The sequence below is a fragment of the Stegostoma tigrinum genome, chromosome 26 (genome assembly GCF_030684315.1).
Source record: "Stegostoma tigrinum isolate sSteTig4 chromosome 26, sSteTig4.hap1, whole genome shotgun sequence".
Classification (NCBI taxonomy): Eukaryota; Metazoa; Chordata; class Chondrichthyes; order Orectolobiformes; family Stegostomatidae; genus Stegostoma; species Stegostoma tigrinum.
Genome location: NC_081379.1, coordinates 25,748,649 through 25,764,585, shown reverse-complemented (window position 1 = coordinate 25,764,585; position 15,937 = coordinate 25,748,649). Strand labels below are relative to the sequence as shown.

The 15,937-nt window shown below is 39.2% G+C and overlaps 1 protein-coding gene across 1 annotated transcript; it reads right to left on the bottom strand.

Moving 5' to 3' along the window:
* Positions 1-758: 758 nt before the first annotated feature.
* LOC125463972 (N-acetyllactosaminide beta-1,3-N-acetylglucosaminyltransferase 4-like) lies at positions 759-15,347 on the bottom strand. Its single transcript, XM_048555820.2, has 3 exons — positions 15,241-15,347; positions 5,884-6,225; positions 759-3,459 (listed from the first exon to the last, which is right to left on the bottom strand). Exon 3 carries the CDS (start codon positions 3,429-3,431, stop codon positions 2,358-2,360), a length of 1,074 nt encoding a protein of 357 aa, XP_048411777.1. The 5' UTR covers positions 3,432-3,459; positions 5,884-6,225; positions 15,241-15,347; the 3' UTR covers positions 759-2,357.
* Between the last annotated feature and the right edge of the window lie 590 nt (positions 15,348-15,937).

The following is a 15,937-nucleotide window of genomic DNA, read 5'->3' as shown; positions in this document are numbered from 1 at the left end:
GCTCAGCAATTAAAATCAATATACATTTTCTCATCAGTCTGTGCAGAGATGTTAATTACATACTTCTGGAGGAGGTGTGACTTGAACCATGTCTCCTGGCCCAGAGACAAAGACACTACCATAAGCGAGTCACAGCCAGAGCCAAAGCAGAGCGTGTGCAGGCCAAGCTGGGAGCCAAGTTGTGACTGGAGCAGGAGCGAGCCCAGGCCGGCCGGGGTGGAGGGAAAATGAGTCCTGGACTGAAGCCAGCGTGGCCTCATGTTCTGAAGCTCAGCAGGCCTGAACTCAGTGAAAAAGGACTGAAGAAGCTGTTTATTTTCATTCTGGAGTTTTTAAACTCTGTATTCCCAGGCTAGTCTTTTTTAAAACTATTCTGTAACAACATACCCAGGTACCCTGTACCTAAGATGGGGCAAAGAGGCAACTTGCAAACTTTACACTGCACTCATTCGAGTCCACGTGACAATCAAGACTGTTTATTCTCAATAAAGGCAATTTTCTTCCACCACTACACCATATGTGCATCTGGGATGTATGTTATTCTGTACAAATATAACTGTAGGAAAAATTACAGTTTGTGTTGTTTAAAGTTATAACTTATGTAAACTTCAAATAAACCAGTAACAGGTGAAGTATATAAATGCATCATTGCAACACTGCAGAGAGGGCTGCCACCAGTGCAAATTGTTTCACAGATGACACATCTCAAAGTTCTAAAAGCAACTTCCAGATGTATATTCCAATAGATTCAGGAAGGGCATTTAGCATGATGCTAGATGATTTATGGTGATGGATCTACTGAAATGTATTCAGCAATTGGAAGAGTCTGTCTCTAGAACCATCCCAAAGGACAAGTGGTTCCTGTTGTAACTGATGGGAGCCAGTGAAAGGAATAAAAAGTTGTCTTCATCATGTCAACCATCACTTCTGAAAGGAAGCATAGATGATGGCTTTTTTGTGTCTGTGATGGTTTAATTAAAGGTATAGAATAACATTGGTCACTTTTTCATGATATGGAAGCAGTTTTATACTATGTAGCTTGCAATGAATCCACACAAAGGATAAGTGTCTCATGCATAATATTACACGAGCTCACACTGCAGATCCCCACAGAAAGCATGAACACCACGCGAGCTAATCCTCAACCTTTAGGTGAATTACATTGTTTCTGGTAAGAAGGTCTTAGAGAGTTTCTTTCATCCGTTATCTTAAGATGGCCCATCAATAATCTTCTCCACATTGAAGCTCTTTTAATCATACTGTTGTTGAGGTAACATTGTCAATTAAAAATACGGCTCGGTTCATAGTACTTTATGATAGAAACACATTGCAAGGAAATCTGACATTTTACACAAACAGCTGTTTTGTTTCTCCGTCATGTTTGTTTATAAATTCTGTCATTTCCTTTTGCTTCTCAGTGGCTGATGTCTCACTCCTTTTGCTCTCCATTTTTTTCTTCTTTCTCTCCATGTACTTCATCTTTTCTAATTGTCTTTTATCTTCATTCCTTCTCTTCCTTTCGTGGGAGTGGTGTATCTTTTCTCTCATGTCTGATTGTGATTACTGATTGAACTGTCTTAATTTTTGTGATAAGGTAGCTTGACCAGAATACAGGAGTTATAGAAAATACTAAGCTTTGGGGTAAAAAGGGAACAGTGGGCCAGGAGTAGGGTACAGAATATAAAATCTGGATTGGTAATGAGTTGAAAAGGTAGAGAAAACACCCACTGGAAATGTTTTTATGCAGGCACCAATCTGCCAAAACCCACCGTCAAGAATAATTGTTGCTTTTGGAAATATACTCTTGAATGTTGTTCAGAGAAAAATTGTCAGGATAAATTGAAAAGAAGTTTGTAAAGAGGAGAACAGCAAAAGCATTCTAGGATACTCTCTGTACATTCTTTTCATGTGGGAAATGTACAAATGCAAAAGAATCCACTTGTGTTACACAGTTACATTCAAGCAAATGCAATGGCTTATTGAATGCCTATAGTATGTTGTGTTTGTGTTATACATTTTTAAGACCTTTCTTCAGTTTCCGATAGAATGTCCAATTCTTTTTGACTGGAGGAGCACATACAATAGGAACAGCTAATCACAGTGTTAGCTTTAAAATGACAGAATGACACTGATCCTATTACCACAAAGTGTACAGCATATGTGAAACATATCAATATACAAACGTCTTTTTGTCTCCTCTCATCCTTGGTCTTTGTGTGCCTCATATGTGCTATCATCTGCACTTTATATCACAAATCTTATAAAACTTGGTCCCTACTTTCTCAGCACTCTGCTATTTCAGCAGTATTTTCAGAGGTTACATCAAATTGAATTTCAGTTTTCTGTGGCTGCTGTTCTTATCCCTTTTTTTTAGCACATTTGAAGCTTGAGTCATTCACAAGGCTCCACATAATCCACATCTGTGCTGGGTTTAGTTTGTGCACCACTATGAGATCGTTATACAAGCATGGATCAAAGTTAAATGCTTTAGGTACACCAAGTGTCTTGAAGCCAATGTGTGAAGTTGGAGTTAACCCCAATTGCAACAAACACATGCCAACAAACACATCATCTATTGGGAAAACGTCCATGTTAGCTGCAATCTGATGCAGCCGTAACACAGTTTTTCTGGACATTACATACCCACCACCTCCAGCATAGGCAGGATATGATTTATTTTCATAAATGATGTTGGGAATGAAGTACTTGATTTTCTTATTCCTTTTCGGAATAGCATTGTTAATGATGTGCCCAGCAAAGAGGTCATGATCTGGATGAAAATCCTTGAGATATTCAATCGCATTGAATGTATTCACAAAGACATCATCATCTCCCTTTAAGACAAATTTTGCTGAGTAACAATCTGCAGCAAACCATCTGAGGAAATGGATCTCTTTCAATGTCAAATTAAAGAAACTGTCCTGGAAGTCCCATTGAAGGAGGTCACCATACAGTTTGTATTCAGTTACCACTGACTGATGCAGGGGCTGACCTTGGAATTTTTCTGTAATGCCCAACAAAAAAACCAATTTGACTTCAACTCCATTGATAACTCCTGCTTTTCCCCATGTATGTCGGATTGTGACCCGTCTGTCTATGTTGGGTGCTTTAGACTTAATAACTAATAATAAAAACAATTCTTCAGAGCATCCCTTTGGTTTCAGCAAAGCTCGGAAAGTCCGACAGTGTCTATATTCCAGGAAGTTCTGATACATCTTGGGTAGCTTTGAAGATTGGTTGGCATATCTTTTATTTGGTAAACACGGAGAAATTTTGGTCACATGTCTGCTTGCATGAGGGACCAAAGTACGATATTCTCTTTCATGATTCTTTTCAGTTGCTGTGATCCCAGCCTGCCATTTGAGAACTACCACACAAGCCGATGCTATTAAACCAAGCCACAATACTTTTCGTTTTCTCCTCAAAGACATTATGAACAAAGATAATGCAGCACTCTCTCTGAAAGATAGTGAAGGGTCACAACATGTATGAGGGTATGAACTAATTTTAACATCATCAGTCTTGAAATTTGCTACATCTGTCTTCCTTAAAGGTGTAAATTTCTTTTAAATCCAAGCAGGTTAATATAGCAAATTAAAATAGCTTAAATTCACAAACATTTATGAAGTGCACTCCCTGTGAAGATCCTGTCTACTTAAAGTATGTGTAACATTACAATATTGCAAACATCTGCATTTTGCTTTAAGATATAAAAGTAGTGTAACAGCAATTTTAAAACATGGTTAATTATTATGGTTGTACACAAAGATTGTTTTGATGAATAGGTTCTTGCAACTTCTTTAGCTATTGAAAAGTTAATTGAGCCGCTGGTTCAATCTTGGATTGATTACATGTCCTGAAGTTCTCAGTGTACACAGGACACCAGGCAGGACAGGATTTGTGACAAAGTGGTAGCGTCCCTATCGCTGGATCACAAAACCTGGGTTTAAGTCCTATCTGTCTGAACAGGTTATTTTTATTCACTCCTGGGACATGGGCGTTGCTGATTGGCTGCCATTTAATGCCCATCCCTAGTTGCCCTTCAGAAGGTGGTGGTGAGCTGCCCTCTTGAACTGCTGCAGTCCACCTGGTTGTTGGTAGATCCACAATGCCCTTAGGGAGGGAATTCCAGGATTTTGACCCAGCAGTAGTGAACAAACAGCAATATATTTCCAAATTAGATGGTGAGTGGCTTAGAGGGGAACAGGCAGGAGGTGGTGTTCCCAGGTATTTGCTGCTCCGTCCTCTCAGATAGAAATGGTTGTGGGTTTGAGAAGGTGCTGTCTGAGGATCTTTGGTGAATTTCTGCAGTGCATCTTGTAGATAGTACACACTGCTGCTACTGAGCGTCAGTGATGGAGGGAGTGGAGGTAGTGTCAAGCAAACAGGCTACTTTGTCGTAGAATCCCTAAGTGTGGAAGTGGACCATTCAGCCCATCACGTCCACACAGACCCTCTGAAAAGCATTCTACCCAGGCACCCTATCCCTGAATTTTTCATGGCTAATTCACTTAGCCTGCACATATAAGCAATTTAGTATGGCTAATGAACCAAACTTGAACATCTTTAGGCTGTTGGCAGAAACCAGAGTAGCCGGAAGAAGCCCATGCAGACGCAGGGAGAACATACAAACTCCACACAGACAATAGCTCGAAGGTGGAATCAATCCCAGGTCCCTGGTGTTGTGAGGCAGCAGAGTTAACCACTGAGCAACCATGCCACCCTAAGATATTGAGAAGTGTAGAGGAACAGGAAAACCTTGATGTACATGTACACAAACTCCTGAAAGAATTAATGGTGGCACAATGGCTCAGCGGTTAGCACCACTGCCTCACAGCTCCAGACTGTCCGTGGGGAGTTTGCACATTCTCCCCGTGTCTGTGTGGGTTTCCTCCAGGTGCTCTAGTTCCCCCCTAAAGTCCAAAGATATGCACACTAGATAAAGTCGCCATGGGAAATGCAGGGTTACAGGGATAAAGTTGTTGGGTGGGATGCTCTTCAGAGTGGACTCAATGGGCTGAATGGCCTGCTTCCACACTGTCGGGGTTCTATGAAGCAGGAGAGGTGGTTAAGAAGGCACATGGGGCGCTTTTCTTTATTATCCAAAGGACATAGTATAAGAACACAGTGGACATGTACCAGCTATATAAAAGGCAGATGAGGCTACAGCTAGAATACTGCAGACAGTTTGGATCATCACAATAAAGGAAGATGTGATCACAGTGGAGGAAATTTACCAGGATGTTGCCAAGAATTGAGAATTTTAGCTATGAGGGAAGATTATTTACTTTTGAACACAGGAGGCTGTGGGAAGGTTTAATTGAAGAATCTATTTCCCTTAGCAGAGTTCAGTGATGAGAGACTATAGCTTTAAACTAATTGGCAAAAGGACTAGAGCAAAGTTCAAAGGAATTATATTCAAACAAAAAACAGTGGGAATCTGAAACCTGAAAAGTTTGCAGAGGCAGAAATCCTCATCACATTTTGTTAAAATCTCTATAAACTGAGAGCAGGTAAGTGGGATTTGAGTGGAATGCTGTTTCAAAGTCAAGATAGACATAACGAGCCAACTAAATTCCTCTTGTGCCATGCTGTTGGTAAGTTTGGTGAAGTGAACATACAAAATTGTGACTATTCCCTTTACGAATGATTTAAAGCTATAACTGTCATTTCCTACTTTAAGAAAATGTTTTCTTTTCCCTTTCATCATATTTGAAAAAGCAGAAAATGTTCTTTAATAATTGAGTCAGCTGAAGAATTGACTCCAGGACAGAAGCTCCTGAGATTGAATTAGCTCACTTAGCCTTTCATTGTTTCTGGATTTATAAAGTCTATAGCCATCTCAGGATTTGGTATATACATGAAAATACTCACTGTACTTACCACAGTATCACAATGTTCTTGCCTGGGCAACCTTGATCAATTAGCAATGAAACACTGAACAGTAGTGTACGTATCGGAGACTGATGTATGAGGGCATTTCCTCTTATGTCAGGTTCAAAATTGTGCTTCTGAATCAAAACCAGTTCAGATAAAAAACATTGTTAGCCCATCGTTGAGAATTTTGAAACCTCCTGGAACCTACATCAGTAGCACAATAGGAAAATGCGATGGACACGTCTTTGGAACCATGCCCCAGATTTTCCACTGTATCTCACAATACGTTTCTGGTCTCAAAGGAATCGCAAGAGGACTCAAGCAGAAATAATGGAAATGACGTGCATTCTACAAGGAGAGAAGGATAAATATCTTGATACTAACTAGAAATTAGAAAAGAAGATTATATAATGTGAAAACAGATATTTAAATGAAAGTCCATAAAAGCTATAAATAATCACTTCCGAACTGACTTATCAATTTTCTAATCTGGTTAAAAGGGTAATCCACTAACAGATCTCAACCAACGATTAATGTATTGATCCTGTCTGATTTTGTGAGATCTGCTTCCTCTGATATGGCTAATCTTTTAGTCATATTGAACCTGGTGTTGGAAGCTCATCAAACGACAGGAGAGGTTAAAATACAGGTTGTACACAAGATAAGGATAAACTTGACATCATTTATCCGTCTTTTGGACTGCTGGGATCAGGCAGCATCAAGTCAATACAGAGCCTATTTTGGGCTAATTTCCATTCTAAGGGAATATTTCCAAAATCTATCAATGTTTGAAAATGATCAATAAAGCATTCATTACTGCATTAGTCACCACCTGTTAGACTATAGGATAAAGTTCATCACGGTCTGGGAACTTATTAGCCTGTAGGTCCATCAGTTTGCTTACTACCACTTCACTAATCATTATAATTTTGCTGGGTTCGACTTTCCCCTCCACATCCTGATTTACAGTTACAATTGAATGTTTTTTAGTATCCTCTTTAGTAAAGATTGAAGCAAGATATTTGTTCATTTCATCTGCCGTTTCCTTATTATCGGTTATTTCTTATTAACTCGTCATTCTCACTCTGTAGAAGATTGATGCTCACTTTATTCATGCATTTCTTTTTTAAACACCTGTAGAAATTCAAGTTATTCATTTTCATATTCCTAGCTAGCTTCCTCTCATAGTCTAATTTCTTTCTCCTAATTAATCTTCTGGACATTCTCTGACATTCTAATATTTTATCCAATTATCTCATTCCTAGCATTTGTCAGTGCACTGTCTTTTTTTCTTAAATTGATAGTATCCTTAATTTCTTTAGTTAACTACAAATGATGTGTCCTCCCCTTAGGATTTTTTTTATTGTAGTAGGACTGTGCTTATTCTGACTACTCTGAAATATACACTTTAAATATCTGCCACTGCTTTGCAGTTTATCAATCTTTTGGCTGAGTATCCCAGTTTACTTTAGCTAGCTTAGTTTTCATTTCTTTATTTAAAATGCTTGCCATAGACCCACTCTTGCCCCTTCCTAACTAGCTGTGTAATTCACACATGTTACGTTCAGTCCTATCAAGCTATTAATTAATCCTGTCTCGTTACACAATACCAAGTCTAATATAGCATGCTCTCTAATTGCTTTCAGAACATGCTACTCGAAGAAACTATTTCAAAAGCATTCTACGAACTCTTCATCCAGACTCTCATTGTCAAACTGATTTTTCTGGTTTATATATAAATTAAATCTCTCATGATTATTGTCATTTCTTTATCACAAATGCTCAATATTTATTTATTTATGTATATCATAAAACAAAGAAGTATGAACGCTGCAGATCTGAAACGAATTGGAGCAGCAATTGGAGGCAATGAGGAGTTTACAAGGGCAAGGGGATGTGATGAATGGCAGGTTCAGGAAGGCAGGTGGAAACACCACAGATAGATGGTTTACCATGAGGAATGGTAGGAGAGGGAGGCAGGCAGTGCCGGAGTCTTCTGTGGCTATCCCCGTCTCAAACGGGTATGCCATTCTGGATATTGTAGTGGAGGGGTGGCCTCTCTGGGGAATATAGCACTGACAGCCAGGTTTCTGGAACCATGGCCGGCCCTATTGTAATGAGGGGTATGTCAGATTCCAAGCAATCGATTGAATCGGGGGCTCTGTAGTTTGTGGCACAGACAGATGTTTCAGCATCTGTCGGTGAAACACGAGGATGGTGTGCTGCCTTCTTGGTGCCAGGGTCAAGGATGTCTCAGAGTGGGTGTAGCATATTCTGAGTGACCAGCATGAGGTCATTTTGCACGTTGGTACCAACAACATAGGTCGGAAAAGGGATGAGGTTTCGCAGAGCGAATATAAGAAACTAGGTTGGAGGTTAAAAAGTAGGTCCTTGAGAGTAGTAATAACTGCATTACTACTGGTTCCATGTGCTCATGACAGTGCAAATAGGAGGATAGAGCAGATGAGTGCATGGCTGAGGAGATGGTGCAGAGGGCAAGGATTCATACTTTTGGACCACTGGGAACTGCTCAGGGCCAAAAATAACTGTTTAAGAGTGGGGAATTCCACATGAATTAGAAGGGGATCAATATCCTTGCGCTGAGATTTACTAGTGCTACATGTGGGGCTTTAAACTAGTAAGGGCAGGGGGAGGAGTGTGGGAACAAAAGTGACAGTGCAAAAAAGAGAGAAGGCTTTTTAGGTAAGGAGAACAAGTCAAAATAACCAAGGCAGACAAGAGCTTGACAGAGAATGAGTTAGACTGATAAGTTAAACTGTGTTTACTTCAGTGCAAGAGGCCTAACTGGTAAGACAAATGAACTTACGGTATGACAGGGGATGTTAGACTGGGATATCTTAGCTATTATAGAAACATGGCTCAGGGATGGACAGGACTGGCAGCTTAACGTTTGGGGTATACATGCGATAGAAAGGGAGGAAGATGAGGGGGAACTGGCATTTTTAGTTAGGGATAACATTACAGCTGTAATTAGGGAGGATATTCCTGGGATATTGTCCAGTGAAGAAATATAGTTGAAACTGAGAAATAATAAAGGGATGATCACCTTGTTGGGAATGTATTGTAGGGCCCCAATTGTCAGCAGGAAATTGAGAAATAAATTTGTAAGGAGAGTGCAGATATCTTTAAGAATCATAGGGTGGTAATGGGAGGGGATTTTAACTTTCCAAACATAGACCGGGACTATCATTGTGTTAAGGGCTTGGATGGGGAGGAATTTGTTCAGTGTGTACAAGAAAACTTTCTTATTCAATTTGTGGATGTACCTACTAGAAAAGGAGCCATATGCGATCTTCTATTGGGAAATAAGGCAGGGCAAGTGACTGAGGTGTTAGTGGGGAGCACTTTGGGGCAAGTGATCATAATTCTATTAGTCTTAAAATAGTTATGGGAAAGGATCAAACTAATCAAAAAAATTAAAGTTGTAAATTGGAGTAAGGCCAATTTTGAAGGTATTAAACAGGAACTTTCAAAAGTTGATTGGGAGAGGCAATTATAAATAAAGGGACTATTGGGAACTCAGAGACCTTTAAAAATGAGATAACGAGAGTTCAGAAGTAGTAAGTTCCTATTAGTGCTAAGAGCAAGGCTGTAGGTATAGGGGGCGCTGGATGACTAGAGAAATTGAGAATCTGGCCAAGAAATGAAGGAGACAAATTTCAAGTATAGATAGCTGGTATCTAGTGAAACCCTAGAGGAGCATATAGGCAATAGGAGTAAACTTGAGGGAAATCAGGAGGGCCAAAAGGGGACATGAGATAGCTTTGGCAAATAGGGTTAAGGAAAATCTGAAGAGATTCTAGAAGTACCTTAAGGGCAAAACAGTAACCAGAGAGAGAATAGGGCCCCTTAAAGATCAACAAGGCTGTCTATGTGTGGAACCACAGGAGATGGGTGAGATACTAAACAAATATTTCGCATCAGTACTTAATGTGGAGAAGGACATTGGAGCTAGGGAACTTTGGGAAATAAATAGAAATGTCTTGAAAAGAGTTCATATTACAAAAGAGGACATGCTGGATGTTTTAAAACGTATAATGGTAGATAAATTCCAGGGACCCAATCAGGTGTTTCCCAAAACTTTGTGAAAAACTAGGAAGAGATTGCCGGGCCCCTTGCTGTGATATTTGTATCATTGCAGCCATGGGTGAGGTGCCAGAAGACTGGAGGGTGGCTGATGTGGTGCCATTATTTAAGAAAGGTGGTAAGAAAAGCCAGAGAACTATAAACCGGTGAGCTTTACTACAGTGGTGGGTAGGTTGTTGGTGGGGATTCTGAGGAATAGGATTAATATGCATTTAGAAAGGCAAGGATCGATTATAGATAGTTAACATGGCTTTGTGCATGGGAAATCATGTATCATTAATTTGATTGAGTTTTTTGAAGAAGTGACAAAGAAGGTTGATGAAGGTAGAGTAGTAGGCGTTGCTCATATGGACTTCAGCAAAGTGTTCAACAAGGTTCCACATGGTAGACAGGTTAGAAAGGTTAGATCACATAGGATCCAGGGGGTGCTAGGATACAAAATAGACTTGAAGGTAAGAAACAGACAGACATGGTAGAAAGTTGCTTTTCGGTCTGGCGGCCTGTGACAGCAGTGCACCATTTATATAAATGATTTGGGTATAAATATAAGAGGCATGATGGCAGATGACACCAAAATTGGCAGTATAGTGGACAGTGAGGAATATTATCCCAGAGTATAAAGGGACCTTGATCAGATGGGCCAATGGACCAAGGAGTGGCAGATGGAGTTTAATTTAGGTAAATGTGTTGCATTTTGGTAAGGCAAACCAGGGTGGGATTTATATAGTTAATGAAGAGCTAAGGGGAGAGTTGCCAAATAAAGAGACCTAGGGATACAGGTGCATAGTTCCTTGGAAGTGCAATCACAGGTAGACAGGATGGTGTAGACGTTTGGGATGCTTGCCTTCAGTGGTCAGAACACTGAGTATAGGAGTTGGGATGTCACATTGCTGCTGTACAGGACATTGGTGAGGCCTCTTTTAAAATATTATGGACAGTTTTGGTCACTTTTCTATAGGAAGGATGTTAAACATGAGAGGGTGCAGAAAAGATTTACAAGGCTGTTGCTGGGACTGAAGGGTTTGAGTTATAAAGAGAGGCTGAAAAGGACGCTTTTCTTCCCTGGAGTGATCTTATAGAGTCATGAAGGGCATGATTAGGGTTAATAACCAAGGCCTTTTTCCAGGATGGTGGAGTCTAAAACTAGAGTGCATAGGTTTAAGGTGAGAAGGGAAAGATTTAAAAATTTCGTTAGGGGTATCTTTGAGTGTATAGAATGATCTGTCAGAGGAGGTGGTGGAGGCTGGTGAAACTACAACATTTAAAAGACATCTGGATGGATATATGAATAGGAGGGGTTTAAGGGGGATATTGGTCAAATGCTAGCAAATGGGACTAGGCCAGATTGAGATTGTTGGTAGTATGCCAGGGAAGAACAGAATCTAGCTAGGTGGTAACGGGGACTATGAGCAGCTGAAAATGGGAAGGCTATGCTGGGAGCAACGCATTTCATGACAGGAGCTAGAGTTGTGGGGGAAGGTAATAGTCAAGAAAGGAGATATTTGTGCTCTAAAATTGTCATACTTGATGTTGAGCCTTGAAGGCTATAAGCTATCTAGGTGCAGGATAAGGTTTTGTTGTGTTGAGCTTCACTGGAGCACTGCAGCAGGCGTGAGACAGAAATGGTGACATGAGCACATGGTGATGTGTTGAAGTGGCAAGTGACTGGAAGTTTGGCATCATTTTTACAGACAAAACACTTTGTCTCCTCAGTGCAGAGGATACCACAATGTGAACACTATTTATATTTATTTATTACATGAGTGTTTATATCGTAGTTACTGTTAAGAGGCCTGTATACCACTCCTACTAGTGACTTCTTTTCCCTACTATTTGTCATCCCCATCATCTTAACCTCCTTAACTAGTTCATCTCTAATTATCTAGCTTCTCCGACTATTTCACCAGTGCCCACCCCTCCGCCTTCACTTAGCTTCCTATTGTGCCTCGAATATCTTCCACTCCTCAACACCCAGGTCCAATCCAATCATCATGCAGCAATGTTTCATGAATAGCAATCAAATCATATTTATTTAAATCAATGTGCCCTATCAATTCATTTGCTTATGCATATTCTGATATAGAACCTTTAGTTTTGTTTTAAGTTATTTTTGCAACAACTCATCTTGACTGATAGTGTATTCTCTACCCTTTCAGGCCATTCTCTGAAACTCATTCCCCAATATCACTTACTCAGTTATCTCCTTTAGTCAACAAGGGGAGGGAGATGGGAGAGAGAAGTTATAGGCCAGTTAACTTGACATCAGCTGTGGAGAAGGTGTTAGAATCGATTATTAAAGTGGTTATAGTCAGGCACTTTGAAAAACTCAACGCAACCAGGAAAAGTTAGCATGGTTTTGTGAAATGAAAATCATGTTTGACCAATTTGTTGGAATCCTTTGACGGACTATCATGCACCCTGGATACAAGGGAATTTGGAAATGTTCTGTACTTGTACTTCCAGAGTGGATTTGAAAAGTTGCCACTTATTGTACCACACAGGAGGATATGGCATCAGGGGTAAGGTACCAACATGATAGAAGATGGCTGGCCTACAGAAAACAGAGAGTATATTTAAATTAGTCTTTTTCTGATCCGTGCTGGGGCCTCACCTGTTTATGAATTATGTCAATGATTTGAATGAAGCATTGTAGCTAAATTTGCAGATGTCGCAAAGTCACAATGAAAAGTACAATGTGAGGAAAACATAACAAATTTGTAGACAAATACAGACAGTTTCAATGAGTGAGCAACAATGTGGCTGCTAGAGTATGATGTGGGAATATATGTTGTTCACTTTTCAGAAAGAATAAGAGAAGCAAGACATTATTTAAAGGGAAAGTGATTTGAGCATTCTGAATGTGCAGAAATCTAGATGCTGCAGTGCATGAGTCACTGAAAGTTAGTATTCAAAAACAGTAGATCTTTAAGAAGTCTAACAGAATGCTATCCTTTACTACAAGAGGAAACAAATATAAAAGTAAGGTTGCTGTGCTACAGTAATATGGAATGAGCCCACATCTGGAGTACTGTGTACAGTTTGGGTTGCCTTATTTAAGGGAGGATGTAAGTGCTTTACAGGCAGTTCAGAGAAGGGTTACTAGACTGATATTTGGAATGAGCAAGATGTTTTATGACAGTAGCCTGGGTCATCTGGGCTTGTTACTGGGAAAGTTTAGAAAAAGTGAGGATGAATTTATTGAAGTATTCAAGATCACTGATGGTCTTGACAAGGTAGATGTGGAAAAGATGTTTTCCTCCAGACTGGGAGTATTATTTAAAAATTACAGGATGCCATTTTGGGACAGAGATAAGGAGGAATTGTCTTTTTCTCAGAGAGTGTGAGACTTTGGAATCATCTGCCTCAGAAGGAGATGGAGGAGGAGCATTGAATATTTGTAAAAGCAGAGGTAGAAAGAATCTTGTAAAGTCAGGGAATCACAGGTTATCAGGGACAGGTGGGTATGTGGAATTCAAACTGGTAACATATCACCCACAATCTTATTGAATGATATAGCAGACTCTAGGAGCTAACAAAAACAAAAAGTTGCTGGAAAAGCTCAGCAGGTCTGGCAACATCTGTGGAGGAGAAAATAGAGTTGACGTTTCGGGTCTGGTGACCCTTCCTCAGAACAGTTCTGAACAGATACTGCCAGACCTGCTGAGCTTTCCCAGCAAGTTTGTTTTTGTTCCTGTTTTACAGCATCCGCAGTTCTTTTGGTTTTTATTTAGACTCTAGGGGCTGACTGGTTTACTTCTGCCCCTAATTGGCATGTTTGCATGACTCAGGAATTCTCAAACTGAACCTGATAAAAACAATTCTCAGCGGAATCCTTAATACTGAACTGTATTTCAAACTCTATGTCCAATCCATTACCTCAAGAATCTACTCCCTCGGAATACTGTTCTGCTCAATGTCAAATCTTTGAAGTGTGATGAAATGTTTCACTACATGAAAGGAGTTTTATGTAAGCCACTGTGTTTTGAAAAGTGACTTTTTTAACTGCATTATTCTTAAAAATAGAAAGCAAGACATGCATTTTGCACAATCCTTTGTGATGAATTTACAAAACTTCATTCTTATCCTGAATATATCATTGTTAAACTTGTAACTGTTGTCCCATCACCAACTTAACAATCTTATTGTAACATAAAGTGAACAATTTCTCCCAAAATGAGGATGTAGCATTGATTTATGTTAGGAAGATGACATTAATGCATGGTTAAAATTCACAAACTGTGAGGAAGATTAATATTTCCAGTGTTATTTCTGATTACTGCGTTGAGTTGATAATCTGTAACTGTCGTCATTACACCACTATACTCTTGCACTTTTTCCTCTATAAATCCATCAGGCCTGTGATTCTGGCTGTAGTCTTCTGATACTATGATCATTAAATGGCAACTCTTCTTTCTGGCTTCTTTGCTATTATTCACTGTTGATATAGAATGAGTCTAATTCTGCAGAATAGATGTTATGCACCTGTAAAGCCACTTTCACTTTCCCCATCCAAGAACATGAACCCACAATTTAACACCCTAGAGACCTTATGTAAGAAGTGTTGGGTAAATCACAGGTTTTTTTTAAAATTGGGAACTTAGAAAGGAAATCAGATTCAAAAGGCATTTTCATTCTGTAAACTTCTAAGCATTTGGGCCTATAATTTAACATATTGATGTTTTCCTTCTTGTGGTTGGCAATCTTCATTTTACACTGATACTAAATTTACAGCCCATCCCCCACAGTGATAAAATGCCTCCCTTCCCTTCAAATTATGAGGGGAAACATTGATAATGTTAATATAACCCAACATTATGACTGAATTATACACTTCCTTATACATTTATGCATTGTAACTGCCATATCCACTTTTCAGCATTAGGTTCAAGTCAGTCCTTGATATAAACACATGTTATACAGTAAACATGTTTTCCTTTAAACAATAGTGTGTGGAAGGAGCTTATTTTCAAATGTTAACATAGATCTCCTATCTTACAGATTAAATATATTTCCCTTTGCTGATTTATCCTAATGGTATAGCAATGAACAATTAGGAAAGTTAAAAGTAATGTGTAAGTTTTGGATTGATAAATTATTCTTCAGTCTGAATTGATGCAACAGCCAGTAAAAACAGAACAAAAGGCTGCTTCTAGGCACCCAGTCATCTCAAACATTGCCCATACCTATATTTACAATGGTGTTTTTTTCTAACAGTGAGTGAAATGAGTCAAACACTACCAAAATGCATACCCTTACCTGGTTAATGATTTACTTTGGTTTGGTTTGAAAAACTGTTGCTGGAACCTGGTAATAAATGAAAATATTCGAAGTAGGAGGTAATGATATGTCTCAGTGCTGTTTAGTCATACACCTTATAAAAAGGAGCCTTAACGTCAATGTGTAATGAGGAAATGCACTAAGTGGCCATTCCTCAGGGATACTGAGAGTATGTAACTATGGAGACCAGGGATAAAGATGCATACACTGGAAAGGCACTGATGAATTAATGAAGAGGGACAAACACTAGGGAATGCTACATTTTAATTTAGCTAATCTTTTGCACAAGAAATTGAGATATTCATACATCTTCTGGGGGAGGTTTTGTGTTTTCCATCAGCATTAACATACTAATTTCAATTTTCTCTATTGAAAATCAGTGCTTTTTCCCCATTTGTTCTTTTATTGATACTTAATTCCAAAAAAAATTCCTGAGCTTAATAAGGAACCATGAACACTTTGGAAAATAAGAGGACCAGTGAGATCTAAGAATAATTTGTTAAAATTTGCAACAAGGATTAACAAGGCTGTACAAAGCAAACAAAGCAGTGAGGTTCATTTCCATCAAGGAGTAGAATTGTGTTATCTAAATGTAACACAAATGAGGTACACTATTCTGTTTACTTGAGGATTTAGGAGTACACATATTTACTGTGCAAAGTAATCTCCAGATATT